At 36.6% G+C, this 26,668-nt stretch overlaps 4 protein-coding genes and 1 long non-coding RNA gene across 6 annotated transcripts; 2 read left to right on the top strand and 3 right to left on the bottom strand.

Annotated features, from left to right (window-relative positions):
• Positions 1 to 249: 249 nt before the first annotated feature.
• Positions 250 to 1,945, bottom strand: LOC112293842 (NADH dehydrogenase [ubiquinone] 1 alpha subcomplex subunit 13-B). The gene is made up of 3 exons (XM_024543751.3): positions 1,456 to 1,945; positions 1,189 to 1,260; positions 250 to 640 (listed from the first exon to the last, which is right to left on the bottom strand). Exons 1-3 carry the CDS (start codon positions 1,668 to 1,670, stop codon positions 499 to 501), a joined length of 429 nt encoding a protein of 142 aa, XP_024399519.1. The 5' UTR covers positions 1,671 to 1,945; the 3' UTR covers positions 250 to 498.
• Positions 1,946 to 4,665: 2,720 nt separating this feature from the next.
• On the bottom strand, positions 4,666 to 6,101 carry LOC112293723 (uncharacterized). Its single transcript, XM_024543494.3, has one exon. It carries the CDS (start codon positions 5,792 to 5,794, stop codon positions 5,162 to 5,164), a length of 633 nt encoding a protein of 210 aa, XP_024399262.1. The 5' UTR covers positions 5,795 to 6,101; the 3' UTR covers positions 4,666 to 5,161.
• Positions 6,102 to 6,765: 664 nt separating this feature from the next.
• LOC112293724 (small ribosomal subunit protein cS23) lies at positions 6,766 to 8,311 on the bottom strand. The gene is made up of 2 exons (XM_024543495.3): positions 7,954 to 8,311; positions 6,766 to 7,125 (listed from the first exon to the last, which is right to left on the bottom strand). The coding sequence occupies exons 1-2, from the start codon at positions 8,221 to 8,223 to the stop codon at positions 6,850 to 6,852; spliced, it is 546 nt and encodes a 181-aa protein (XP_024399263.1). The 5' UTR covers positions 8,224 to 8,311; the 3' UTR covers positions 6,766 to 6,849.
• Positions 8,312 to 8,478: 167 nt separating this feature from the next.
• On the top strand, positions 8,479 to 9,912 carry LOC149987648 (uncharacterized). Its single transcript, XR_016507116.1, has 3 exons — positions 8,479 to 8,730; positions 8,949 to 9,005; positions 9,239 to 9,912. It is a non-coding gene; the product is annotated as an uncharacterized LOC149987648 (long non-coding RNA).
• Positions 9,913 to 15,276: 5,364 nt separating this feature from the next.
• LOC112293874 (uncharacterized) lies at positions 15,277 to 21,889 on the top strand. 2 transcript variants are annotated; one of them, XR_002973133.3, is made up of 15 exons: positions 15,277 to 15,933; positions 16,065 to 16,129; positions 16,336 to 16,605; positions 16,805 to 17,134; positions 17,348 to 17,581; positions 17,874 to 17,934; positions 18,178 to 18,240; positions 18,537 to 18,723; positions 18,993 to 19,021; positions 19,301 to 19,522; positions 19,819 to 19,890; positions 20,216 to 20,374; positions 20,575 to 20,739; positions 20,840 to 20,908; positions 21,224 to 21,889. XR_002973133.3 is itself a non-coding variant. In XM_024543807.3 (14 exons), exons 1-14 carry the CDS (start codon positions 15,727 to 15,729, stop codon positions 21,472 to 21,474), a joined length of 2,484 nt encoding a protein of 827 aa, XP_024399575.1. In that variant the 5' UTR covers positions 15,277 to 15,726; the 3' UTR covers positions 21,475 to 21,889. The 2 variants fall into 2 exon arrangements, 1 of the variants encoding a protein (XP_024399575.1); XM_024543807.3 differs by having other exon boundaries at positions 20,575 to 20,908.
• Positions 21,890 to 26,668: the final 4,779 nt, after the last annotated feature.

Below are 26,668 nucleotides of genomic sequence, written 5' to 3'. Positions count from 1 at the left end.
GTAACCAACCCTTGTGTCATTGACAAATATTGACATTGATTGCAAAGCGAACTCCCAAATCTTTTCTGCAGTGAACCACAGTAATGTGTTTCACAAATCTGCTACTTATAGCATCCGTGGGGTAGTGACGTTCAGTATCAAGGTTCTGGGTGCCAATAATGAGCACAAAGAGTAGTATAAAACGAGATGAGAAATGAGATGAAGACTCCAAATAAGATGTCATCCGAGAAATGGTTTTCAAGAAGGAGCTGAGTGAACAAATAGAAACACAATTCTGATAATTGTACAAAGCAACCAAGAATGCCTTGCATCCACATGACCTATCCTCTGGAAGAATGACAATCCTCATCTCTGGGTGATCTTTCCTGCTAATAATGTGCGTACAAAATTTCTTAGGTACGCAACCCTTGTAAGACCAGGGAAATCTTTAAAAAAAACCGCCAGGTATTTTGAGCAAAAATAAGCTGAGACACAACTCGAAGATCTATTCGATTCCCACTATGAGTCCATACCCAGTTTGCCAGAGGATGGAGGCATCCATCTTCCAGAATTGTATACATTTTCGCCCACCTTCCAGCCTGGCACATTAGCCATCACCTTAGCTTCCTCTTCTAAAAGCTTGTTATTTTCCCTAACAAACCTGCAAATAGGAATAACATAACACCATAAGCCATGAACCTACATAGAGGGCCAGATTTGCCTTTTCGATTCATAAAAATCAACATTTTGTATACAGAAAAAAAGGGGAAAAAAAGGGGAAAAAAAAAAAAAAAAAAAAAGAGAGAGAGAGAGAGAGAGAGAGAGAAGAAGAAGAAGAAGAAGACGACACCAGACTGATGACATGTGTGCAAACTCAGTGCCTTTCTTTGCATAAAATAAAGCCGTATATAGCTCGACGTGTACAAATTGCTATCGTTGAAGGAACACAAACGAGTCATGACAGCGAAAAAGTACTTGGCTTCAAGAATAAAGGACACCTGAGGACGAGTTATGATTTACGAGGGAAACAAGGCCTATATACACTTGTCAACACGGGTGATGAAGTGTAGTACCGTACTAATAGGGTAAATAGTACTTGTGAATCCTAGAATGTAGCAGTAATTAAAAAGCTAAAAGCTTAGAATTACATGATTACACTTCAATGAAGCCGTAAAACTAGAATTAAAAATGGAAGTTAAGATATCAAACCTTGCATCCTCCTCGGCTTGAATAAGAGGCAAAATAGCTTGTCTTGCTGCAATTTTCTCAGCCTTCAAACCCCTGTAATATGAGAAGACAAAAAAGTGTGGTTCAGAACACATGGACACAGTACAAACATTCTGGAGCATAGATACGAGCCCGTGTACACGCTACACAAATCATGAAATTCGCAATGAAGGTCCTCTCTCCCCTCGCATAGTAATTTTCAACCGAATTCCTACTGTCGTGACATCCAATTCAGACGAAAAAAGGCACCTGCGATAGATGTTGCCCTGGCCAACTTGGTACATTCCCCAGCTGATGATAGCTGAGGAGACAAGGAGCACGGTCACTCCACTAGGACCTGTATTGGCAATCCTTCGAGCGTATCGCACAGCAGGAAAGCCACCAGGAGGAGGTCCATCCTGCAACACGGACATCTCCTTTACGCTCGTCATCCCCTTATGGCCTCTAATAGTAGTCTCTGTCATCGTGACTTGATTTCTGCACGACACCGAAATCAACCCGCGAAACTCGAGCTCACAAACCCACGCACCACTAAAATGCCACAATGCCACACAGTAATCACCCCCCCCCCCTTGCCGCAACAAAGAGCTTTACAGGATTAAGAAATCAATTCTAACTTCAAGGGTCGGTCCACAAATTATCCAATCCCTGTCGTTGAGAACGGGTGGAATCTGATCTGCAAAACAGAGACAGCGAAGCTAACCCCGAGCGTGCAAGAGGAGCTGCGCAGTGCGTATGTGCAGGAGAAAAGGGTTTCTACGACGAGGCCTCTGCAGACTCAACGCGAATCCCCTCTAGGTCTGGCCTCGGTAGAGGAGGTCAGTTCCATCCGGAATCATGCATGCCCTCCATGCACGATCTGAGAATGTGTTGTGTTGTAGGCTACGCGTGAGCCCACACTATTTACTAGAATGTGGACTCTGGAATATTTTGCTTTCGAACCCGATTTGCATCTGGTTTTTAAAGTTTTTAAAAAGCATTCTTTCCTTAGAAGTTATCTCTTTGAAGAAATATTTGGGTTTCAATTGTATGTGTATATCTAACTATGTATGTGTATATAGTCATGAGATTTTGATGCATTACTATTCAATTCCAAGTCAGTCTTCAGTATATTTGAGGTAACTTTGTTTTTATGTTTTTGCAATATTTAATGTTTTTGAAAAAAAGAAAAAAGAAAAAATACCCAATTGTTAATTAACACATATTTACAATGTATTGAAGAGCAATTCTTAACTCACAATCTGTATAAGGTTTATTTTAAGATCATTTTTTATTTCTCTTATTTGATTTTGTTTTTATAACACATTTGACAACATTATGTGGTTTTTTGTTAAATTTGTACATTCTTTATTATAAATAATAATGTTTTGCAATCTTCTTTGAATTATTCTTCAATGATTATTTTAAGTTATAAATCAATTAATCAAACTAATAAATGCATTCTTTTTACAACTTTTGTAAAAGTTTTATAACATCCATATTGTTTCAAACAATTTTTAGTACAATTTTTGCATCGTATGAAATTATATCCAAGAATCATATATGTAAATTTAATAAAATAAAAAAAAGATTCAGTTCATATATATATATATATATATATATATATATATATATAAGGTATTTCTAATGCACTATAGTTTTACTATAATTGCCACAATTTGTCACCCACTCCACAAATTCTTTAGTTTTTTTTAGTTTAGTTTAGTTTTTTTAATTCAAATCAAAAATGTTGTTAGTATTTTTAATTATATAGTGAATAAAATTAATTTTAATAAATGTACATAAATTGTGGTGATAGTAGAAAAAATTGTAGTGGCATTAGTAACACCTAATATATCTGGATATGACAATATGTATGTATATACACACATACATACATAATTTAAGATAATAATAAATTCCAAAGAAATAAATAAGTCTTTCTGTTGACCAAGAAGCTATATACACTTTAAGTGAACATCTTTAGTACTTATATCATTTTTTTATATACATCTTTTAGTAGCAACCAATAATAGAATGAAATTGTTTAACATTTGAAATTTTTTTCATGTAGCAGTGTCATGATTTGAAAGTGTTTTAAGGCTCAACATATTTAATTTCACAAAATGATTGAAAAAGTTGAAGATTTTTACAAAAGACAAGATGTATCTAGGGCATGTATATAAGATTTGAATAAAAATGCATGGCAATAGTGAGATATGTGTGAAAATTATTTAAAAAAACATGTTGGCTATGCATGTATATATATCTATATATTTATGTACAAACTGTAAGAAATAAGAATGTATTTGTAAGTTTAAGCACATTGTGTGTTTAAAATATTTGTACCAAAACTAAGTTGTTACAGAACACATTAGAAGTCCCAGTCCAATGCAAAATATTTGGTTTCTCAATAATAATAATATGTAATCAAAACAATAATAGACGAGGAGTTGTGGATGTAGTGAAAACCAATCAGGACAAAAATCACATCTCAAGAATAAAAAGACGTATTCCTTGAACCACAATGATGCACATTCTGGAACGCTAAATCCCAAAAACAGTTATTTCGATACAAAGGATTGGAGATCCTGACCAAGAATTCAAATGAAATCGAAATAGCATAAAGGTATTGATTTAATGTTGTACAGACGTGGAGTAAGTTAACTACATATTGAATATAGTTAAATATAATTTATTGCCCTTGAGTCTTTAACCAAAATTAGTGTTTTTCATGCCAGTTGGACTTCCAGTGACTTTGTATGCGAAGTGCGATGAGAGATAGAGGAGAAAAAGAGCGGACAGCTCGACTCCTGAGTCCCCATCTGTTAAGAACTTTCACTACGCATCAGTTTTCTAACCGTGTTTAGGAATCGAGATCTAACATTGTCTTTCAGTACAAATGAGTTCTGGTTGGCAGCACATAAAACTTGCATAGTATCTCCTGTGGGCAAATGATGAACCATATAGAAAAATTCCAATCCTTAGGAGCAGCAACAATGCACTCCAAAGCTGCAGCAGTTGAAACCTCGTTCAGCCAACTTGTTGATCGTGGCATCATTCTCCACAGTTTCAGGAACAATGTTCGGCTTCTCAACAATCCTGCACGACTTTCTTCCCATCTCGGGTAGAATTTTGGAAAAAGCAGAGGGGGTGGATCATGAAGTCAAATCCGAACTAATAAAACTTGAAATAAGCAAAAAAATGGGTTGTGAATTCAAAGAGATAAAGAGACACCCACGGTTTGACAATGGGTTCAACGGATGGCATAATCTAACAAGTCAATGTAGCTAATTCAGTTCCTTCCACAAGATTTTGCACCTGAAAACCTAGGACTACGACGCACACTTGGGCTTCACAGCGTCATCAATGGCATTTAATTGCTGAATTAAACGCAAGAAGGAAGCATCAAAAGCTGCATGAAAATGCTAGATACATTAGAATTAGTGTGCCTGCACACATCACCATCGTTTGCGCAAATAATAGAATATGCTTGATACTTTTAGAAATCGAAGTAGCTTAAAAATACCCGGCTGAGACAAAGGTTCAATACACCTCGTGGTACTTCTGCTCTTTAATATCCTGCATGGTTCAAACAACTATTCTTTCCCACATCGACCTCTTCTCTCTCGAGATATGCTGTGTAACCTGAAAATTGAATCTCTCTCTCTCTCTCTCTCTCTCTCTCTCTCTCTCTATATATATATATATATATATGAAAAATGAAAAACAAAGTTGAGAAGTGCAAGCTAATGACCTAAAAACCATAGCCTCCACGGATGTAATCACTTGGATCCTAGTACGAGATGCTCTATGGCCACCAAAACATTCAGAGCACCGACCTATCCATTCCTTGAGACCTGAAGTTGATAAAAATATCCAGGGAACGTTCAATACATCGATGTACCAATGCAAGAGTAAAGAACGAAGGATCTAAGCGAGCTGCATGCTCTGCATGCAGCAGACTCGGTAGGCATCACCTCTCCTTCAACTCCGCCTCGAAGTCCTCGAGCTTCCGCCTAATCTTCGGCAAGAACATATCCATCAGCGTCTGCTTCACCCTCTTTCTCTGCACCGAATCCTTGATATCCGACGCACTAACTATAACGTCCAGCTCTAGATCATCAAGCTCGCCATAACACGCCTCTGGCACCTTCATCTTCCCTTCGAAATCTTTCTTCTCCTCGCCTTGCTTCACATTCGCCGAATACTTCATCTCAATCTCCAACGTATATCCCACCTTCTTCTTCTGCCGCACAGTGATCAGCGATGCGTCGCCACTGCACGTCGTCACCTCCACAACCCTAGCTGTGCCTCCCTCAAACTCCACGGGCTCCACTGTCGGCAGCAGCTCCTTCACCCGATTCCAAGCCCACGAACTCAACACCTTCTCCTCCCACGTCCCAGCCTGATTCCAAGTGGATCCCAAACAAGCTGGCTTCCCATTCCCCGCCAGTTCTTCCGCCGTCAGCTTGTACGGCACAGGTTCAGGGGCCGCACCCTGCATAGTCCCTCTCACCCAATACCTATACCCAGAGGTCTTCGACGTCCTCTCCTCGCCCCCCTCCTTCATTTCTCCCATCTCCTCCTCCTGCTTCTCCTTGGCCATTACCCTAACCTAATATCGCACTCGCCGAAGCGAGAGCTCCAAAACCTCCCGCCGTCGCAACAAGGGTCTGTAATAGGATATACCAGGGGTAAGGGAGTGTTTCTATGCAACGACAGAGGGTGAGAATGGTGGAGCAGAATGGAGTAGAGTAGAGGAGAAGCGCAGCAAAGTGATGGCGATCCTCCTCCACCTTCAAGCGCAGCAAAGTGATGGCGATCCTCCTCCACCTTCAAGCGCAGCAAAGTGATGGCGATCCTCCTCCACCTTCAAGCGCAGCAAACAAGTGGACTTGTGTTGGCGCTTGCAGCGAGCTACGAACTCTGCCTAGCCCCCACCGCCACCCCCCCCCTCCAGGGATGGATGTATTCTCCAAAGATGAATGTGTGATCGAATGGACGAATAATGTATATCGTTACATTTGGCTCTGCAAGTTTTCATTCATCTCTTTCCTATGGTTTCGTAAATTACTGCAAGTTTTCATTCATCTCTTTCCTATGGTTTCGTAAATTACTGCAAGTTTTCATTCATCTCTTTCCTATGGTTTCGTAAATTACTGCAAGTTTTTCTTAGGTTTGTGGGCTGCCCGTTTCGAACCTGCCCGCAGTTTTGAGCTACTGCCCGATGGAGTGGGTTGCGCTCCATGTCCCGGTGTTCGTTTCCGAAGAAGCCTTTGAATGGTGTCCTCAAATGCGAAACTAGTTATGCATCACAGATCGTAAGTGCAAGCAAATGTTCCATTCCACACATGCTAGAGGGACATCACTAATCTAGTAGCAGACTCATGTGAGAGGGTTGACTCATTCCATGTGTCTAATGCTTACTGTGAAAGAATAGGGTGAATTCATGTTTTGTTTTTAGTGCTCAATGCTAGGAAGTTCGAAGATAAACCATGTAAATCTCCAGTTGCAGTTGAATTGAGTTAGAGTGAATGTAACACGCATGCTAAAATAGGACAATAGGAAACAAAAAAGTTGAGCGGAATTTCGATGGGCTCTTTAATTAACACGTTACAACTAATATGTGAGAACATCTACATAGTACACCGCAATCTGGATCTATAGATCAGTGGCATTTTGCTGCCATAGGTTGATGATATCAGTGGCTTGGTTGAGTAGGATGATGGTCCTCTTCCTAGAAATCCAGCCCTTGCTGTCAAGCTTTGCTTTGAGTTCCTCCCATGCGTCCTTGCGTGGCCAGAAGAAGTAGGGGCTGAGGGGCACAGTTCCATGGCCAGGAACAACCTGGTCAAGTCCAATACCGATGTTCTTCTCCAGCCACAAGAACCGGAGCAAAACCCTCTGCTTCTTCGGCGCAGCTACGGCTACCTTTTTCTGCGAATCAAACTTGAAGAATGAGAATGCGATGACGTTAAAGTGGATATTACACAAAGGAATGCAACAGATGCACAGTGGTGATGGTAAAATTCATTGACAGTGTCTTTGCCCTTACTAAGAACTATTGTCTATGATTTTTTTTTCTGCTGAGAATCTTCTCGTAGTTCGTCACTTGATTATATAATCACAGAGTTCAAAGGGACGTCAAAAAAAAAACTTAAGGAGTCAATATCCTGATGACACTTACACAGGATAACTATCAAAAGAGGTATTAGAATAGACAACATGGATTCATTCCATCCTCTCACATTACTTCTACACGGACATTGCATGGCTGCACACTGGAATCTCTAAAATTAGGAAATGAGAGTTAGACATTAATCAAGTGACGAACTTCGAGGTCACTACGTCCAGACTACTCGTAACTTCACTAATGATGTTTTGACCTTCCTAAATTGGCATCTCCAGAGACATGAAGAAGCTGAGACAAATCGCTCTATAACAGAGGATCAGAGAAATCAAATCAGCTCGACCCACATTCACCTAACCACTCGTTAATAGGGCGTTTCGAAAGGGCACAGGTAGCCACAATGCAGCTGCAAGGATCTTCTGAGTTAATCCCAATAGATAACAAAACACTTTCGCAGCGAACAGCAGAAAGTTCTCTAACCATGCACCAATAAGAGGAAGTCACGCCATGGCCACATTACAGAGACAAGTTAGGCCATTTCTCATGAATCACATTGCCTTACCGGATTCAGCCCTTGCAGTCACAACTCCTTACAAAATTCAACACCGCTCTAATCATATAAAACACTCCAATACCTTCTTGCCAGAGCCCTGGGGCTTGTTCAAGACCATTTCGCTCTCAGCAGCTTCCGCGGACGCCTTCACGGACAGTCTCTGCATCCGGCTTTGCAGAAACTCCACTCCATCATCCTGGCGCCTCCTGCAAACTCTAAGAGGCTTCGCAACCACGGCAGCGCCCTGGAATGCCAAGCTGCGAGAGGACCCCACAGCGCAACTGGCAGAAGCAGAAGAAGCAGGCGCCCATTGCACCGCTGCCACCGTCCCCGCGCAACCCACTGCCGCCATTGCTCCCCCAAAGCTTCCTGCTCACAAAACCCCGCAGAATTCAGGTCACAATCCCAGAGCTCCTCAATGCCAAAGACACAATCCCGGAAGCTCTAGACAACCACCACAATGACATCGGCCCTCCCAATCTCTTCCAATCCACGGCTAAGGGGTCCCCTTCCGCGGCTGCACACGGCCCCTATCCACATCCGCGGTCACAGTCTCTCCCCATATCCGTGTATAGCTAATTGAGGCTCTTCAACTCCCGCACTGAGAAAGTGTAAATCGGTGAGGGAGTTGAAGAGCCTCAATTAGCTATACAACTTACCATGATAGTTCAACAGTTCTGTTGATTATGCTGCCCACGTTGTTCCTAAGCCCTAGGCTAAGCGTCCCATTACAGAGAATCTTAGTTCCACACCCATGTGTCACCGTGTCAACCTACGTAGTGAATGCCGGGAATTCGTGCAGAGCACAAGTCCTGACAGCAACAATCTGATTAGAAGCTATCAACAGGTCTACAGCATGGTGAGGCTTTGGCAAACAGCACCCCCGGCACAATATATTTTTATCATGATCTATTGTTATAATCCCCGATTTCTCAGCTCTTAACACACACCCAAACCACAACATCTGGAACTGCAATCCTTTTAAACCTTGAATTTCTTTGTCGTTACTTTTGATTTATGTTATTGGACATGATCATGCCGACCCGAGTAGTGATTCTGCAAAGGCGTGAGTTGCAGCAAGACAAATATTTACAAGACCTTGTGGTGAAGTATGGTCTTGGCAGCAAGGATAAGGTACTAGGCACATCAATAATCTCAGCAACCACCACATCTCCTTGAGGATTCAGGCTATTAGCCATGCTTTGGGTTGCAGGATAGAATTGGTTAACACACACACACAAACACACACAGAGGAATAGCTAGATTATTGAAGTTGTTTGGTTTGCAACGTTGGATGCTGGTTGAATTGCACTCAAATCGGTGTGCCATGTTCAAGAATCTGATGCATGTAAGTGATGTTCTGGCAGGCTACTAGACTCCTCCTTGATTACGTGATGGCGTCAACAAATGAAGCGACCATTTTCAAGGTGAAGCGTTGCAGAAACTGCAACAGCTGAGAATGTTCAAAACGAGATGTATGGCTCACAATCCGCTCTTATCAGCAGATCGATCCTGATCGGTTTATGAGCCTAAAATCAACTGTACAGAAGCAGTGGCTCGTGTGTATATCTTTATTACCAATACAGCCTTGTCTTTTTTGTTGTAACTAGCAGGAAAAAACTGATAAACAAGTGCATGGTATTAAAGTGAGCTTGTTGCTTGACCAGAGTACTACATATAATTATAATAGTTATCAGGTAAGAAGTTTGGCTTTTATAGTTCACTTACAGACTTTCTCTTCCCCGATCCCTTCATTTACAAAAGATGGGTACTTAAGACAGATTATCCGATCAACACATTGCCTTTGTCTGACACCGCTGCACGTGTAGGTATTGTGCTCCACTTGGTTTTAAATTTATTAGAAAGACGAGTGATTCTGAACTGGTTGCTGTTGACTAAGCATGCAAGAAAGGGAGCATGATTTCTTGGTTTTCAGTGTTAACAGTATTGAAGTGACTTCGGCAAAGATTGTCTAATGTAGCCAAAACAAATGAGATACTTGTGTACTCAGCAACAAGCATAATAATTTTATTGTGAAGCATTCTTGCAAGAGGTGTAGAATATATATATATATATATATATATATATATAAATATATAATTAGTTTAAGTTATTATGTGATGCTATAAATGTATCAAATCATTTCTAATTCTATTTAGTATTTGATCAAGAAAAAATTGTTTTGTTAAAGCTATAATGGTTGCTTGATGAATTTAATAACTTTAAAATTTGTAAGCTTAGATTTTAGCGATGACATTAGACATAAAAATACTACAGACATAAAAATTGTAAGTAAATTCTATTTTTAGCACCATATCTGGTAAAAATCTTCTATTATTATAACTATTTCTATTATTAGTTAATTACTATTTAGTAACATCAATGATTTTTTTTATTTGCATATAATTTAAAAGTTGAGTTAACAAATTTTTTGTAGAAAATAGTTGTGTTTTGATATTTGATAAAATTTTATCTTAAATAATTCTCTCTAGTGCTAATTTTAGTTTAATCAATTTATAAATATAATTTGTAAAATCTAAATATAAAAAATAAACTTCATGTCTTTTTAAGATCATAATATTATTTGTTTCTACATATGATAATCAAACTTTTATTTTTAAATGTAAATTCATAGTATAAATTAATATTTTTATGTATAAACATATTAGACAGTGTATTAAAGTTAGAAGTTATATCTTTATATTTCTATTCAATAAACAAGATAAAATAAAATACAAAACATAAAAAACAAATAACAATTAAATTTTGTTAGGAATTATTACACATAGTTTCTAATACAAATAATATCTTTATGTTTATGTATTTTAGATTTTTAAAAAAATTGAGATATAAGATTTGGATTCCAAGTTTAGAATTTTAAAATAAAAATGTTATCTAATAGAATTTTGACATATTTTGAAAAAAAATGTGTAGACTTAACTCTTTAATCTGTAATACTTGTAATATTAGTCATATAAATTTAAATTTTAGAATATGTTTAGAGAATATGTAAATGAAAAATTTTAAAATTTTAAAATTTTAAAAACAAGACTTTAAAATAAAAGTATAAATGTGTATATTAGTATTTTTTTTAAAAAGTAGTTCTACCCTTAAACTTGTTTTAACTAGGAATATAAAATGGTTAGTTTGTAGTAGTTTGTTTCACACTTGACATAGAATGTCCAATTTCGTCATTTGTATATTTGTTTTAGAAACGAAAAACTAATTAAAATCTTTATTTATTTATACTTTGCATAAAGTTTCTTGTGTACAATTGTAAAGTGTCCAATTATAATACATTGTGTAGTGTTAAACTATATTTTTAACAACAAAAAAAACTTTGAGTTATTTTATATTAAAAATAATAGTAAAAAAATGGTTTTATAAAAAAAAATTATAATAATTTTATGTAGATTTGGAATTAGACATGTATTAAGATTCAAAATTATATGAAAGTATCTTGTATTTCAATTACTAATAAGTTCAAAATTTAAAAACTAATCTTTAATCTAGATTTTTTAAATTAATATTGAATAAAATTAAATAAATATAAAAAGATAAAAAATTTAAAATATTAAAATAATATATATAAAATCTTCATTATTTGGATTTAAAGTTATAATATGTGTTTTTAAAGCCAATTTTGATAAAATTTATCCATAACAAATAAAATATCTAAGTTAGATTTTGTAATCTTATTTAATCTATATAAACGTAAAAATATTTATTTCTCATAGAATAAATTTCATTTGTAATTTATAAACAAACATTAATAATATTTTTTTTTGTAATATTTTTTTTTTATTGTGTCCATAAAATAGAAAAGAAAGTTATGCTATACTTCTACAAAATAAAAACACTAATACTTTGTATTTTTATTTTTATTCATTTATAAATATATTTAAAAAATATCTATTAAAGAGTAATTAAATTATTTTACAGAAGAAACTAACTAAGAAGCAAAGAAATAAAGATTCACTTAATTTTGCAGCATATTGAATATTATAATATTAGATGCATGTTGCAAAAATTTCTCTTTAAGTTGCTATGAAAAGTACTTGCATAGTAGCAAATGTAAGAATTATGATTGCTTGAAAAATCAAGTGGTTTTTTTATAATTTTTAAAAATCTACAAAAATACTTTGAAGACATTTGCAAGCATTCTTAAAATTATTATTTACACTAAAATTCTATATTTATTATAGAAAATAAATTTGGACTATATAAGGTTATAAAGATTAAAAAATAAAATGCCAAAATCCTATTAGTATGGTCTTAGTAACTCATCTTTTCATTATAGAGGTTTGAATTATAATGCTATATTGAATATAGTCACAAAAATTTATTTGATCATCCTTTGTAAGATTAAGATCTCCTAAGTATCATCAACCAATATAAACTTGTATTTTGCTTGAATCTCTTCTTATATGCAACTATTAAAGTGTATATGACAAATAATTAATAGATGTGCAAAATACCACTATAACCATTTTGCTTCTAAAATATCAATTTTAAAACATATAAATACATTAAAGAAATAAAATAAAATAAAAAACAAAACAAAACAAAACAAAACAAAACAAATACATCTTTTATCATTATTTCTTCAAATTAATATTTCATATTGTATATGCAAATTAAGGAACATATATTAGTTAGAAGTAGTATTAAGGTCTATATATACAAGGAATTACATGTTATAGAAGTAGATCATTAGATTGTTGTGTTTGTAAGCAAAGAATTTGTTAAGATTGTTGGAAATCAAAATACTCATATCAATATAGATAGATGTAAGTATCACGATAGATGACTAATAAGTTAGTTTAGATAATGATGTAAAGATCCTTATGTTGCGCACCTAAGATAACCACATCCACTTGTGATGGTATTATCCATCCAAGAAGTATGTACCCATCTTTGGATAATATGTGCTAAAGCACTCCAACAGTACAGTGTCAAAGGAGCAATAACCAAGGAGATAAGATGTTATTACAAGGTCGTCAAAATTAATATTCGTGTTGATAAGTTATGCAAATAATTTTGTCAAGGGCATTAGGTATTACAGACATACAAGGGTGTAGTGACCTTTTGATTCATTGTAGATTTTAAATTTCTATAAATATACCATGTGGCTATCAAAACTTATCTTAGAATTTTTTTTAATTTTAAGAAGTTGCATTAAAAGAAACATCTAAGTTAATGTTTTAGCCACAAGTTTATGGTCTTTAAAAAGCTTCTATAAAGCATTTTTGGTAGCTAATATATATATAAATATATATTCATAGGTAAAAATGAGGCTATCCTTAATCTTATGAATGTTTTCTTTTATATCTTAGTCTTCATTCAAGACTCTCTAGTTTCATTTTGTTTGGGAGTAGTTTTTATTTTTTTTTATTTTTTAATCTTATATCTATCTCTTCTTTACAATAATACAAAAATATATCATCATTGTAGAATGTTGTCTAAAGTCAAGTCTTTGACACAAAATTCACTTAGAAGAGTTTATCATGTCATATTAAATACATAACATTTATTTCTCTCACTGTTCAAAGCAATCCAATGTCAAGAATACAATATAAATGAAATTCTCTTTTTACCACAAAGATAAATTAAACTAGATAGTATTTAACCAATTAATTGTGTTTTTGATATACATAGTAGTTGCAAAATATACTTCATTGTTGCAATAAAAAAAAAAAAAAAAAAAAAAAAAAACATGGCACTTTTATCCACCATCATCTTCTTTAAAGAATTAAGCAACAACAAGAACAAAGCAATAAGAGAGTTGAGTGGCAAAGCAAGCAACATAGTAACCACTCTTTCTAACTACCTCTTTTTATTATAGTTATATATTAATAATATATATATATATATATATATATATATATCTACTTTCTATCCTCCTATTATTCTAATATATAAAATCATCTTATAATTAAGTACAAATTCATCTTTTCTTTTTAATAAGCTCTATTTTCTAATAAATCACACAATTATTCATTCATACTAACTTTTTTAATTTTAATTTAATTTTCTACTTAATTATTATCTAGATTTGAGACCCTATAATGATTTATTGTAACATAGTCTATTCAACAACCTTGGTACATCATCAAACATAAAATAATAGCAGCACAACTACATAATAAATAATTTATTGAGAGATTAATATCTATTTTAGAGCTTCTCTATCTATTATATTAGTTTAAGTCTTGACTTGCTTAGTAATTATGGATGACAAGCAAGGAGAAAGCTAGACAAAACTTAGATTAATATAAGATTACAATCCAAAGTTAGTAGCTAGCAAGTTTGGTACCAATATCTAAGGCTTTTAATGGTTTTAGACTTGTCTCGAGTTTGATTGTGGCCACTTGCACAATAAACAATTAATGCTATATTTATGTTTTGATCCCTCATGTCAATGTTGAATCACTTCTCTCTAGCACTATACTTTAGTCCCCCTATTGCTCTCATCAAGGCCTCTTGCCTTGCTCCCCTCAGCTCTAAGTTTTAGATTTTGTGTGTGGATGCATTGCTCTCACCAAGGCCTCTTGCCTTGCTCCCATCAGCTCTAAGTTTTAGATTTTGTGTGTGGATGCATTGCTCTCACCAAGGCCTCTTGCCTTGCTCCCCTCAGCTCTAAGTTTTAGATTTTGTGTGTGGATGCATTGCTCTCACCAAGGCCTCTTGCCTTGCTCCCATCAGCTCTAAGTTTTAGATTTTGTGTGTGGATGCATTGCTCTCACCAAGGCCTCTTGCCTTGCTCCCCTCAGCTCTAAGTTTTAGATTTTGTGTGTGGATGCATTGCTCTCACCAAGGCCTCTTGCCTTGCTCCCATCAGCCCTAAGTTTTAGATTTTGTGTGTGGATGCATTGCTCTCACCAAGGCCTCTTGCCTTGCTCCCATCAGCCCTAAGTTTTAGATTTTGTGTGTGGATGCATTGCTCTCACCAAGGCCTCTTGCCTTGCTCCCATCAGCTCTAAGTTTTAGATTTTGTGTGTGATGCAGGAAGTGCATGCATATAATTTATTTTTGGTTAAAATTACCCAAAATTCATTCGTATATATATTTTAAAAAATAAAAAATAAAAACCATGGTACAAGCTGCTTATCTAATCCTCTGTGGCTGTGTAAATAGGGGCTTTTTCTCAGCTAATACTAGTAATCAATATGAACCAATTTCAAAACGAGAAAGAAAGCAGTCTACTGCAATCGATCCGTTTCACACACTGGGTCGGGTAGCTGTGTGTCTTGCTCAAACCCTAAATAAATCCTAAAGCTCCCAGGAAACAGCACAAATGCCTTTTTTGTGAGTATTCTTACTTTTCTCACTAAAAAGGCAGGGCAAATGACAAAAAGGCGAGGATAATCTGCACATAAAAGGAGCAACGAACACAGAGAGAGCAAGAGTGCTACTTGGTTGTTATTCTATTCCTAAATGTTGTGTTTCCTTAAACCCTAAGCCCTGATTTGAGATTATCTGATACCTCCCACATTTTAGCCCTGCTTCTTCTCTCGACGCCAAGTATGTTGTGCCGATTCGGCACAACATCTGAATCTCCGTGAGTTGGAGTTTCTCCTCACTGTATTAGACATCCATTGTGTCGTTTCTGCTTGTGAGCTGAGGAAAGCTTCGTGTGAGGTAGTGGTCTTAATAGCAGTGATCACTACATCAATGTTTATCAGCGCTTTGTGAATTGATCTTCTTACAATGCCCCGTGATTGGAGTTGTGCCAAGTCTTAGCAACCAAGTGGCTGTCGGAGATTCTCGTTTGGACATTGTAGGGTTTTGGGGGAAAGAGGTGGTTTATTTTTTATGTTTTGGGGAAGAGGTGGCTTTTTTTGATTAGGCGGCGATGAGTATGGAGTTGTACAGCAAATCTGTGCGGATTCGCCTCTGTTTTGAGGAGCCGGGGATGTTGAGAAAGGCCCAGGTGGATCAAGGACTAGCCAAGTCCTGGTACCTGATCAACGCAGATGTATTGAGCGTTGGACAACTCGCTGCGCGAATAGAACATGACTACCGTCTGCGAGTAACCTGTCCTCATGGGATAGTGCTCGAGGTGAGACATCGTTGGATCTTCGCGTTGAGTGAGTGATTTTGGGGAGCTTGAAAGTTTCCAACGCAAGTCAGGATCTAATGTTGGCAAATTCGATGCGAATTGATTGATTAGGTCGTTGTGATTGTTTACAGATGTGCGATTTTGTTCTACCTCCTGCACAATCGACTCGGATTCTTCAGGATTTTGATCTTGTCAGGTCTGGCATCATCCACACTTTCCATGCAAACCCTAAATCTTGCATGAACTTGTCAGTTGACGAAGACTGAGACAATGCACAATTGAGGATGGTCCTGCTGATCGCCTGCTGAGTGCCTGGAACAGATGAGCAAACGCTCATTGCATTTTGGATGTTGTGTGATGTCTATCATGATCATCAGCTAAATTTTGGTTGGCCATGTGCAGTGTGAGGCGCAAACAGGATGGGGTCTCAAGAGAACAGTCAAAGGAGCTGGCCACTAATAGTGTAAGCATAGATGGTGAGGAAGTAGGGCTGCTTCTGGCGCCTGATGAATTTGAAAAGGAGGAAGGAGGTTACCAGAGTGAGCATTCAGGGGATGAAGATTCGGAGTTCTCATTTGGTTCTGGGAAAAAAGTGAAAGGGGACGCGAATGGACTGAAGAAGTTAAGGGCGAAAGAGTCAAGCGGGAAGAAGCGGAAGCGACCTATTCAAACGTGAGTGCTCAATTTATGAATAGACCTAACAATGCACGAGCAAGGAGGTTCATGCTTCTTTGACTTGTGCAGCTTTCCTTTGCTGAGCCTTCTGCATCCAATTCCTATCTTTCTTAGGCCCTGAATTCCAAAGGATATAAGAGTTCTTGAATCGCAGAGTCAAGAGAACAGTGATTTTGACAATGACATTTGATTGCAGGCAAGACAATATCTTTGTTTCACCCCCTAAGTCAGAAAAGAAAACAAAAAAATTACAATTGGAACCCTCGGAGCGTAATAAGCAGAAGTCATCGGGGAAGAAAAAACGGAATAAACTCGGGCATGGTGACCAAGGAAGCAGCGAGATTTTGCCTCTTCAGCTGGACATGCCTGAAGCCTTGCCCAGATCAGAGCCCATTGATGATGTTCCTGCAAAAGCTAAGAAAAAGAAAAAGAGAGAGTTGGCAGAGCAGACCGGCATAGATACAAATACCAGAGACAGAAGTGAACCAAAAGAGATTGCACTTGAAGCAAGGCCTAGTAAAGAAAGGTACCTTAATTGAGCTTTGATGTTCAATTTTCTTCAGACCTCAATTTCGTATTTAGGAAGTGCTCAAATTGTAATGGATGCTATACTAGCGGATGAAGTCAGTATAGTCCCATGAGACAGTCCCTTGCTCGCTGATCATGCCTTTTTCTTGACTCAGCTATTGTTGTGTTGTATGCAGCTTCTAACAAGCTATTCGCTTGTTTCTTTTCTCAGGAAAGTCAAGTCTAGGAAGGAAACTGAAGACCTGGAACGACCTCATATGAAGGCTGTGAGTGAAGAGGGAACCCATCATCGAAGTAGTAGAAGACATGGGGATGAGTTGGATGCTGCAATAGAATCAAGACTACAGAAGTTGACACCAGAGGCAGGGCGTGAAGGGAAGAAATCCAGGAAGCGTCAAGATGCTAATCTAGTTAACTATGATCAGGAGTCTCCGCCGAAGAAGAGGTAATGATAATGGTGACGGTTTGCAAAACGTTGACCAGAGCTAGAATACTACCTGGGATTCTACTGCTGCGGTTGGAAGTTCTTAGTGCCATTCATATCAAACCATAAGGTGCAAAGTTCTGAATTAGATTTAGGGCTGACAAAGTGGCGTAATGTAGTATAAAAGTTGATGGGAACTTGTTTAAAAGGTGTGATCATGGCGTGTAAGTACTTCTGCTTTTGTTGTTGGATATGATACTCAAGTTCCTATAGACTAAGTTGAAAATCAAATATGTGGTATTGGTGTTGGCAGTGAAGTTAAAGGGAAAGGTGGCAACGATAGCCATCCTGAACAGTCTGATGCTTTAGAGAAGGTTGGGCTTTTCAACTTCTCCATATTGTCGAACCTCTTCGAAATAGCTTTGTGGATGTCTCATTGATGAAAGGGTTAGACTGAGATTTGAACGAGAAGATACTGAATCTTATGTTTGATGTTCATCGCGATTCATCAGCGGCCTAGTCAACTTCAAGTAGTTATTTTACATGTAAAACAGATGGAGCCATATTGATTTGATGAAAGTAAAGTTAGGTGGATTCCTGCTTTGATGTTTTGGCAGAGGCCCAGCAGGAGTGCACGAAGGAAAAAAGCTAAAAGGAGGTGGCTACGCGAACAGGCACAGGTTAGCTTCTGTTTTACCATGTTAATTTGGAGGCACATGCATGTATACGTTGTGTCATCCAGAAATGATTTAGTTAGCTATCTTTTATTTTTCCAGTATTACGAGTATTGTTTGTTTGCTGCCTCTAATTCATGAATTAGCATTTTTTTAGCAATAAACTCTGGTGCTCAGGACTAGAATTGTAATGGATTGAATGTCGTTCGTGCATGGCTTCGAGTTCAAACGTGAAGTTACCTGAAGAGGCATCCTATTCTCTTCTGTAGCCACTCAGAAATGTTAACGGTATGCATTTACAGTTGCAAAATAATGCATCTTCAAAGAAGGATGACATCAAGGCAATTCAGACACAGAATACAAAGCCACCCGATACCAGCGATTCTGGATATTCAGAGGAGGATTCAGAGGTAGAAGAGGCATCAGCAGAAGAGGAAATCCTGCCTAGAGTGGTTGCTCCGGGCCATATCCGTTTTGACCATTATGAAGGTAGTTGCACTATCATTGATTATACCCTGTAGTCTGTGTGTTCAGTCTATTCTATTTTGATTCGTTCACTAAATGCTCTTCCAATCCCTCTTTTCCTTGCTCAATACTGATGTTTATGGATTCAAATTAGCTGGAGCCGATTCAACGTCAGTGTGTTAATGCATTTCGTCTATTGTTAGCTTCACCTTACACACCTAGCCTAATATCTGCCTAATCTTACCGTAGTTGTATCTCTTGCGCACGTCTTAATTTATTGCTCCATGCTGCAGATGAAAGAGATGAAGGACATTGCACTGCGGTAAGCTTTCTCAATTCTGTAAAGTACAAGATTGGCGGATCTTCATTTATAAATAATGTACAGAACCTGTCTAAAAGCAAAGAGGTTTACTTTTGAATATCTTTTGCTGAAGCTAGCTGAAGAATTTATTGTATTTGAAATATGTAGAGTATGTTCTTGATGACATCTTTACACATTGGTAAATTGGTTGACTTTCTCTAGAGGTCTTAGAGTACATTATTTGTAGTTCAAGAAGTCCAAATTTCAAGTGTTGATGATATATTATTCATTCATTTGCAGACTGTTGCGCTTTCATATCCTCAAGTTAAATGCAAGCAACAAGGCCAAGCCTGGGGTCAAGAAAAATCTCAGAGCAAAAAATCTGAAGGTGGTCACTACAGAAATGGTGAAAAGTTTGAGAATAGATCTTCGGAGGGAACGATGGAACAAATAGACCAGGCCAATGTTGTTGCACATGAGATCAATTTTGAAAATCTTCCTGTTCTTAATCGTGATCCTAGGGTATGCACCTCGTCCTTGTTGCTGAGATGACTTCCTTTTTTCTATTCATCAATTGATGGTTGCGCCCTGCTCTCAACGTACGCCTCCTGTGTCGTCAAGATTGAGATTAAGGCCTTATGGAGTATAAGTTTTCTTTGTCCCTAGTAAACTCTGTGTGCAGTCGAGTGAAATTGTGTATCTGAGAAAGGAATATGTCTGCTAGTTTAATAGGCATTCTTTTTTCTTATGAGGATTCTTTGGAGTAGTGTCTTTTGATGGGATTATCTGAAGTGAGACGAATCGGCATCTTTTGCCAGATAGGTGATGTTCTGGCTTATCGATTGGTGGAGCTGACAGCTTCTTGGACTCCTGAACTTTCTAGTTACAGGGTAAGCTTTCTGTTTGTTTCTCTGCCCTTTCTTTGCTAGCAATCCGTAAATTTCTGTTCCAACTTATGTTACAGGCGGGTATCTCCAACTAGCATCATTGCATTTCCCAGTTCCTCTTTGATCGAATGTCAAGTATAATGGTTTTATGATTATACATCCCCCCCCCCCTCTCTCTCTCTCTCGCTCGCTCGCTCTCTGATATATTTTGAGTATTAATTGAACATGTGTATGTGCCGCGCTTTGATACCATGTTTCCTATTTTATTACTTGGTCACAACTTAAAGTCCGGAATTCTGCAATGGTCTGAGAATTTGAGTTTTTCCAGGTTGGGAAAGTTACCGTGTATGATGGTGCAAGTAAGATGACAACTCTGATAGCAGTACCAGAGTACCCTTTACATGTACGTCAGTCTGAAGGTGTTGAAGAGAACGAACAACAGGACGAGGACTTGTTGCCACCTTACAACCCGGATGGCTCTTTGGAGGTCCGTCTAAAGTATCCACTTCATAATTTTTGCAAAGAATTACTCTTCCTTGTATGAGCTATGTTCACTTAGATACAAAGTCTCTGCAAAGACTCGGTTCATATTCTTGCTGCCTACACAATGTAGATTGGCCATTGTGCTGCGATTTTTTCTGTGTTCTATTTATTGGAGGTTGAAATTGACATCTTTGTCGTTTCCAGGTCCACCTTACTACACTCGTGGATCTTAAAGTCCTGAAAGAAGGGCCAGTTAGTAGCTCAAGTGCTGTTCAACCCAAATCTGCTGCACGGAAGCCTCTCGATGTCGGTACAGCTGATGTTGGCGTTTCAACAGAGCCGCTTCAACCTACAACCCTGTCAAATAAGGTCCTTCAAAAGCATGCAGAACCTGCTGCACACATCAATTTGAATAAACAATCTGTTGCACTCAGCTCACAGAGTAATCAAGGGGAGTTCAGTGCTGCAGGTAATGTAGTGGAGATGAGACCTTTGCCCACAGAACCAGAATCGGTGTTGAATCAACCAACTAATGCAGGTACTAAAAGTTCAATGTGAGGGTTTGTAGTTGTGTACCCATCTTAGTGATTAGTAGTGCAATATTTTGTAGTAATTGGTGTTACATGTATGACGGGGAGTAGCTTGATGATTTTCTTTATCTTTCCGAATGGAACCCTCTGTTGACTTTTGAATTAGCTCGGCTTTGACCTGACGAGTTTCATTTATTGACATGCGACCTACTGGCTGCCTTAGCCTTTAGACTCCTTGCCAGAGATTTCCTTCATTTCCATAAATTTACTGTCGTGAATGGGTCAAACTTTTTGTTACATAGTCTAGCTTTTTTGTGGTGCAGAGTGGCAAGACATGCTCTCAGAAGCGATCAACAGAAAAAGGAAAGAGCTTTCTTTGAAAGAATTGGGAGGATCGGAAGGTTTAGCACCTGCTGGTGATGTGAAGAGCAATTTGGGCAACCCCGTAGCACGTGGAGAAGGTGGCAAGAGACAATCTCAGACGAATGGGACTCCAATCATTCGACATCGCCACATGCGGACAGGCGCTTTAGGGCCTACTATGGCCCTACTACGGGCTAATCAGATTTTGTAGGATTCTAAGTTGGAGATTTGAACAGCGGGAGCAAGTATGAACAACTCAGTTGAATCCATTGTCTCTAGTTAGTGCATTTCTCATTCTGATGATAATGGGAATTTTGATCATTCGCTGAGCTCACAGCTTTCAACAATACATTGGACGATGCGATTGAGCAACTCCTATGATTCAGAGGATCCTGTCGATCTGACTAGGAGAATTACCCTGTTTTTTCTTTTTCTTTTTCTTTATTTTCTTTTCCTTCTTTAGACATAGTTGTTTGGTCAAGTGTCTCGTTTCTCATCTTCCGACTGGATATAGATACGCTCGTTTCTCTGCAAAGGATAGGCAGAGCTATGTCATCAGAAATGCAGTAGATGCAGCCACTTGAGCACTAACGAGCATCAGCATCTATAAATGAACGATTGTAGCATCGAGTGTCCCGTCTAACTGTCATCAGTTTCTTGTCAAGTGGAGTACGAGAACAATGTCAGCACTTGGTGTGGCATTAGCCCCACAGGTTGGAAATCACCTACCATTCCCTTGGACACACAATTATGTTTCCAATCTCCAGCACATTCGCCTCATGCTTAGCTTCTCATATGAGGGTTTCTCTCCACCCTACTGTTTTCAACCAGAACCGAGGCAGACTTTTCACAGTACCCAACACCATCCAACATTCTCTGCACCGTTTGCACGCCAACCACGATTCCAACACGTCTTTATACACCTTTCTCAAGCTCCAAAAGTGCCACCCCACAAACTCAAAACCCATGTCTGAACCTTGTGAGCAGTGAAAGCATGAGAAGCACAGTATTTGAAGGACATTGTGCATCACATTCTCCATCAAAGCCTTCAAACCTCGAACCCCCCCAAAAGTATGGCCTGCAGGTTAGAGACCCTTCTTCATCTAGCAGGTTGCTGGTTAACGATTAATCAGCAACGGAGCAGTGTTATCGGTATAACATCCAAGGTCAACAGGGTCAACGTGGGACATGCATAACACGTTCTTTTATTAAGATTAGAGCACAACAAGATCAGGATGTTTATATATATATATATATATATATAGAGAGAGAGAGAGAGAGAGTTCGAGATTGCTAGCAAAAGAGGATGAACAGTCTTTATTATTACCCTCCAGCTTCTCATGAATTTGGGTCATTCCTGTTTTAAAATGGGGATCTGGTAGTGTTGTTGAGGTGCTCTATTTTCAAACTAAGAGCGAAGCTGCACGCTTAAGTATGGAGGTGGAGAACCACACTTGAATTAGAGTCCAAACCTTCTCATCAAGCTCCAGTGTTTATATTGGTGAGTGAGTGCAAAAGAAAGTATAAATACAGAGAGAATGATAATCATTTAGCATTATTATGATACATTAGCAATCATAATGCTAAATGATTGCTAATGTCACCACAAGCTGCCCAAAACTTGTGTTGCACACCACAATGTATTTTTATGGAATATTGCTAATGTACTTAATAGATAAAAGTGCACGTTTTTTTATGGATGTGTATTTAAGTGTCTCATAAAATGTAATGTGGTGTGTAACACAAGTTTAAGGTAAGTTGTGGTGGTGTATATATATGTATATATATATAATATACGTATTTATTTATTTATATGTAACTAAAGACATTTTTTATCATAAAATATGTATGTACATTCATATATGTAAACTGAGATACGTATGTACATTTTGTTGTGTATTTACCAAAGAGGGATTTTTATATTTTTACTATTAAAGCGGCATAACCAAATATACATTTCATGATTCTTCACTATTATTTAGTGTAAGAGTTGATAATCATCTCAAATCATGAATTTACTATTATACAATAAAATTTATTTGCACTGATAATCAATTGTGCCAATTAATTCAAACCATGTTGTTAGATGGATCCAAAATTGTGGATATATATATATATATATATATATATATAATATTTTAAGATTTCATTTTGATACATTCTGAAGAATGTGTTGAAGTTTTCTTATATGTATTTATTAAACCATAACATAAGAACTACCAACTAATTGGACATAAATTCAACACGTATTTTTAAACCATAACATAAGAACTACCAACTAATTGGACATAAATTCTACACGTGGTTTTGCAACCAAAGTCTATAGTATAACGTTGTTCAAGGTACAACCAGATTTATCCATGGCAAAAACATCAAAATACCAATGTATAAACACGGCTAAGAATAGACATGGATACAACCAACAAATAAAAACGATCTAAAAGACTTTTGAAGTAATTTTTAGAGTCATTAGAGTTATTTATGAGGGTAATGATAGCATCTGCTTTATGAGATATTTAATTTAAAACTTTACCATAGTTACATTCCAGTATATATATATATAAAATGAAATAAGTCATGACTTTAGATTTTATACGTGTAGTAAATCTAACAATGAATATATAGAACTGTTAGATAATTGCAAACGTGATTTTAATATTCCACAAATGGATCTTCAAAAATACCCAGCATCAAATATATTCTCTGATCTCACTCTGTATATAATATAATAGAAGAAGGATTGGCCAAAGTATTAAAATGGAATAAGTCATAATAAATGTGAGTGGGTGGAGAACCCAGTTCGAAACTGAGCACGGAACTCACGCCCTGAGTTTCCTCTCCGGTTTTCACATTTGGCGGGAGACGTTCGCTACGGTGCCACGAGGGATCACCAGCTCAAGGTGTCCGAACCCTTTGCCATCTGATGTGGCAGGCCTCATCTAAGTTAGACTCCCACATGTACCTCCACGTCAGCTGGACCCCGGGGTCTTGCTCGTTCTACCTTAAAAGTTCAAAACTACCTTTTTGTTCTCGAAGGGGTGGGAATGAGGTGATGTTAGGGTGCTGGTGACAAGGGGGCAAATTGTCCACACAAATTTAAAAGGACAAGATAAAAGAGTAAGTAACTATTTGGATTGGATTGCCACGTAGGCACTACCCCCTCTGGAGCCAATCCCCTTCTCTCCTTCAGTCTTAGCCATTCCCGACTTCCCCTCTAGCTCGGGAGCCAATGGGTTCACACCGCTGGACAGACGGACGGGCCATTCTGTCGGCGGAATCTCCGTTAATGGACGAATGAATATACGGATGAGAGTAATACCGTTCGTTCATATAGGCAGAGTTTGGGGTGTGGGCAAGCACGATGGGGGAATATTTCGGTTCTGGGTGGCCCTCATTAGAGATCAGAGTGGCTTTGGCAAGTGGGAGGAGGGTTTAGGGTTCTAGCTATATTGAATTGATGTACATGTTTCAATGTGAAACGTCTCTTGATATGTATATGTATTTATTTATTTATTTATAATTAGAAAATCTTGTTATTAAAATGTGCTTGATAGAACATATTAACAAATTTTACTGATATCCGTACTATTAATAGATATGGTATAAGTATCATAAGTAAGGTTGGAAAAAATGAGTATTAAAATTATGTTAATGTGCTTCTTTTAAGTTTATTCTACGTGGTTTTTGTGACATTGTATGATAGAATAATGATGTAATTGACAAAGCATTAAAATATTAGGCTATAGCCATAAATCACTAATAAATGTAAATTTTTTAGTTATAGAAGAAAATCAAAAGCATTCTTAATGTAATCTGTAAAAACATATTTCATCTAAAATAGGCCAGGCAACTAGACTCAAGTCCCTTTAAAATCGATGTTGATTGTCTTTGGGAAAATAGTGCCTAATCATCTAACTTAAATAAACTTATATAATTAAATAAGTAAACATATTGTTTTTGGTTCTATTTGATAAGCTGATTTCATTTTTTTTTCTTAGAAATATGTTTTTGATTTTTTAAACACCCTTTAAATGTATTTCTAAGATTTTTTAAGGTTGAATTTTGATTGTACTTGTGTTTTGTTCTTTTGTTAATGTGACTTATAATGTACAAGTGAGAAATAAATAGTCTTGTAACATATGGGTGATATTATATGATTTTTTAAATATAGTATATGATAAAAAGTTTAAAAGTGTGTTTTTGTAAATTTATATCTTTATTTTGTACATACTTAAATTACGAGCAAAATCTTTTTAAAATTGGATAAAAAAATATTATTTTATTTTATTAGAATGCATTATTCTTATTTATTTTGTTGTCCAATTAGTTGCAACTTGTGTATACTGGTTTCTTATTATTTAAGAAGTTATAAAAACTTAAAAAGGTCTTATTTGTATTTTACAAATAGTGTAATTTACATATTTACAAATTAAATTTGTAATCTAACTTCTTTAAGGCTTTTTGTATTAAAAATAACTGCAAGTATGATAATAATTCTTGCAAATATTTACTTACTTTTTAATTTTTGTTATTATTTTATTAAAGTTTACATAGATATACACTTATTATTTTATAAAATCATAACAAAATTTCTTTCTTGCTACTATATATTAGTGTATATTGATATGTACATATTCTAAGGTCTTTTAGTACAATGGTAACTTTAAGAATTGCTTATCTCATGGTTTTGGGTTTAATATCTTGTGATATTATAAGGGTCTAAGACAATATAATAGTGAGGTCTAAAATGACCTAGAGTTTAATATCTTGTGATATTATAAGGGTCGAAGACAATATAATAGTGAGGTCTAAGATGACCTAATTATATTGTAATTTTCTTTAATCAATCTCATGCCTTATGACCTTTGAACATGTTTAGTCTTATTTTGCAAACCCTTGATTTAATCTGATTTATTTATAAATTTGTAGTTAGTCAGTTTTATAGTTTGAATAGAATCATATAAATTGATGTCTTTTGAAAAAAAATTATATACAATGATAGGGCATAATATAAACCTTGAAATTGTTCAATCAAAACACTTAAGTTTAGACTTGAAAGTCTCTATTTTTATTTCTTGCCATAAAAAAACCATCTTATATAATTTCTAAGCCATGCTTGATAATGTTAAAAACATGACACTAACCATGTTATCTTTTTTTTGGGAAAAAATAAAAACACATGAATTAATTTACAATCTAAGCTAGAAGCCTAAATAAAAAATAATGCCATGAAGAAACTTAAAAAAAAGAAAAAAAACACAAAACACAACTAAATTAAAGACCTACAAATGAATTTTGCCAAATGGATTATTATTTACAATGCATAACCACTTGACCTCTTCTCCTTTGTATATCCACTACCCAAAGATAGCAAATAGGCATTGAGCCAAAGTAGAAACCTCTTG

The sequence above is a fragment of the Physcomitrium patens genome, chromosome 16 (assembly GCF_059467195.1).
Source record: "Physcomitrium patens ecotype Gransden chromosome 16, ASM5946719v1, whole genome shotgun sequence".
Taxonomy (NCBI): Eukaryota; Viridiplantae; Streptophyta; class Bryopsida; order Funariales; family Funariaceae; genus Physcomitrium; species Physcomitrium patens.
Note: the sequence above shows the minus strand (reverse complement) of the source record. Positions and strands in the feature narration are given on the sequence as shown.

Bases quoted from the DNA above. Each gene is read 5' to 3' on its own strand.
- LOC112293842 (XM_024543751.3), bottom strand. From the start codon at position 1,670: ATGACAGAGACTACTATTAGAGGCCATAAGGGGATGACGAGCGTAAAG. The intron at 1,261-1,455 runs GTGCCTTTTTTC...CTCATATTACAG, and splicing joins CAGGGCAACATCTATCGCAG to GGGTTTGAAGGCTGAGAAAA. The intron at 641-1,188 runs GTTTGATATCTT...TCCTATTTGCAG, and splicing joins CAAGCCGAGGAGGATGCAAG to GTTTGTTAGGGAAAATAACA.
- LOC112293874 (XM_024543807.3), top strand. From the start codon at position 15,727: ATGAGTATGGAGTTGTACAGCAAATCTGTGCGGATTCGCCTCTGTTTT. The intron at 19,022-19,300 runs GTAAGCTTTCTC...ATTCATTTGCAG, and splicing joins ATGAAGGACATTGCACTGCG to ACTGTTGCGCTTTCATATCC. The intron at 20,375-20,574 runs GTCCGTCTAAAG...TGTCGTTTCCAG, and splicing joins ACCCGGATGGCTCTTTGGAG to GTCCACCTTACTACACTCGT.
- LOC112293724 (XM_024543495.3), bottom strand. From the start codon at position 8,223: ATGGCGGCAGTGGGTTGCGCGGGGACGGTGGCAGCGGTGCAATGGGCG. The intron at 7,126-7,953 runs GTATTGGAGTGT...TTTGATTCGCAG, and splicing joins CCCAGGGCTCTGGCAAGAAG to AAAAAGGTAGCCGTAGCTGC.
- LOC112293723 (XM_024543494.3), bottom strand. From the start codon at position 5,794: ATGGCCAAGGAGAAGCAGGAGGAGGAGATGGGAGAAATGAAGGAGGGG.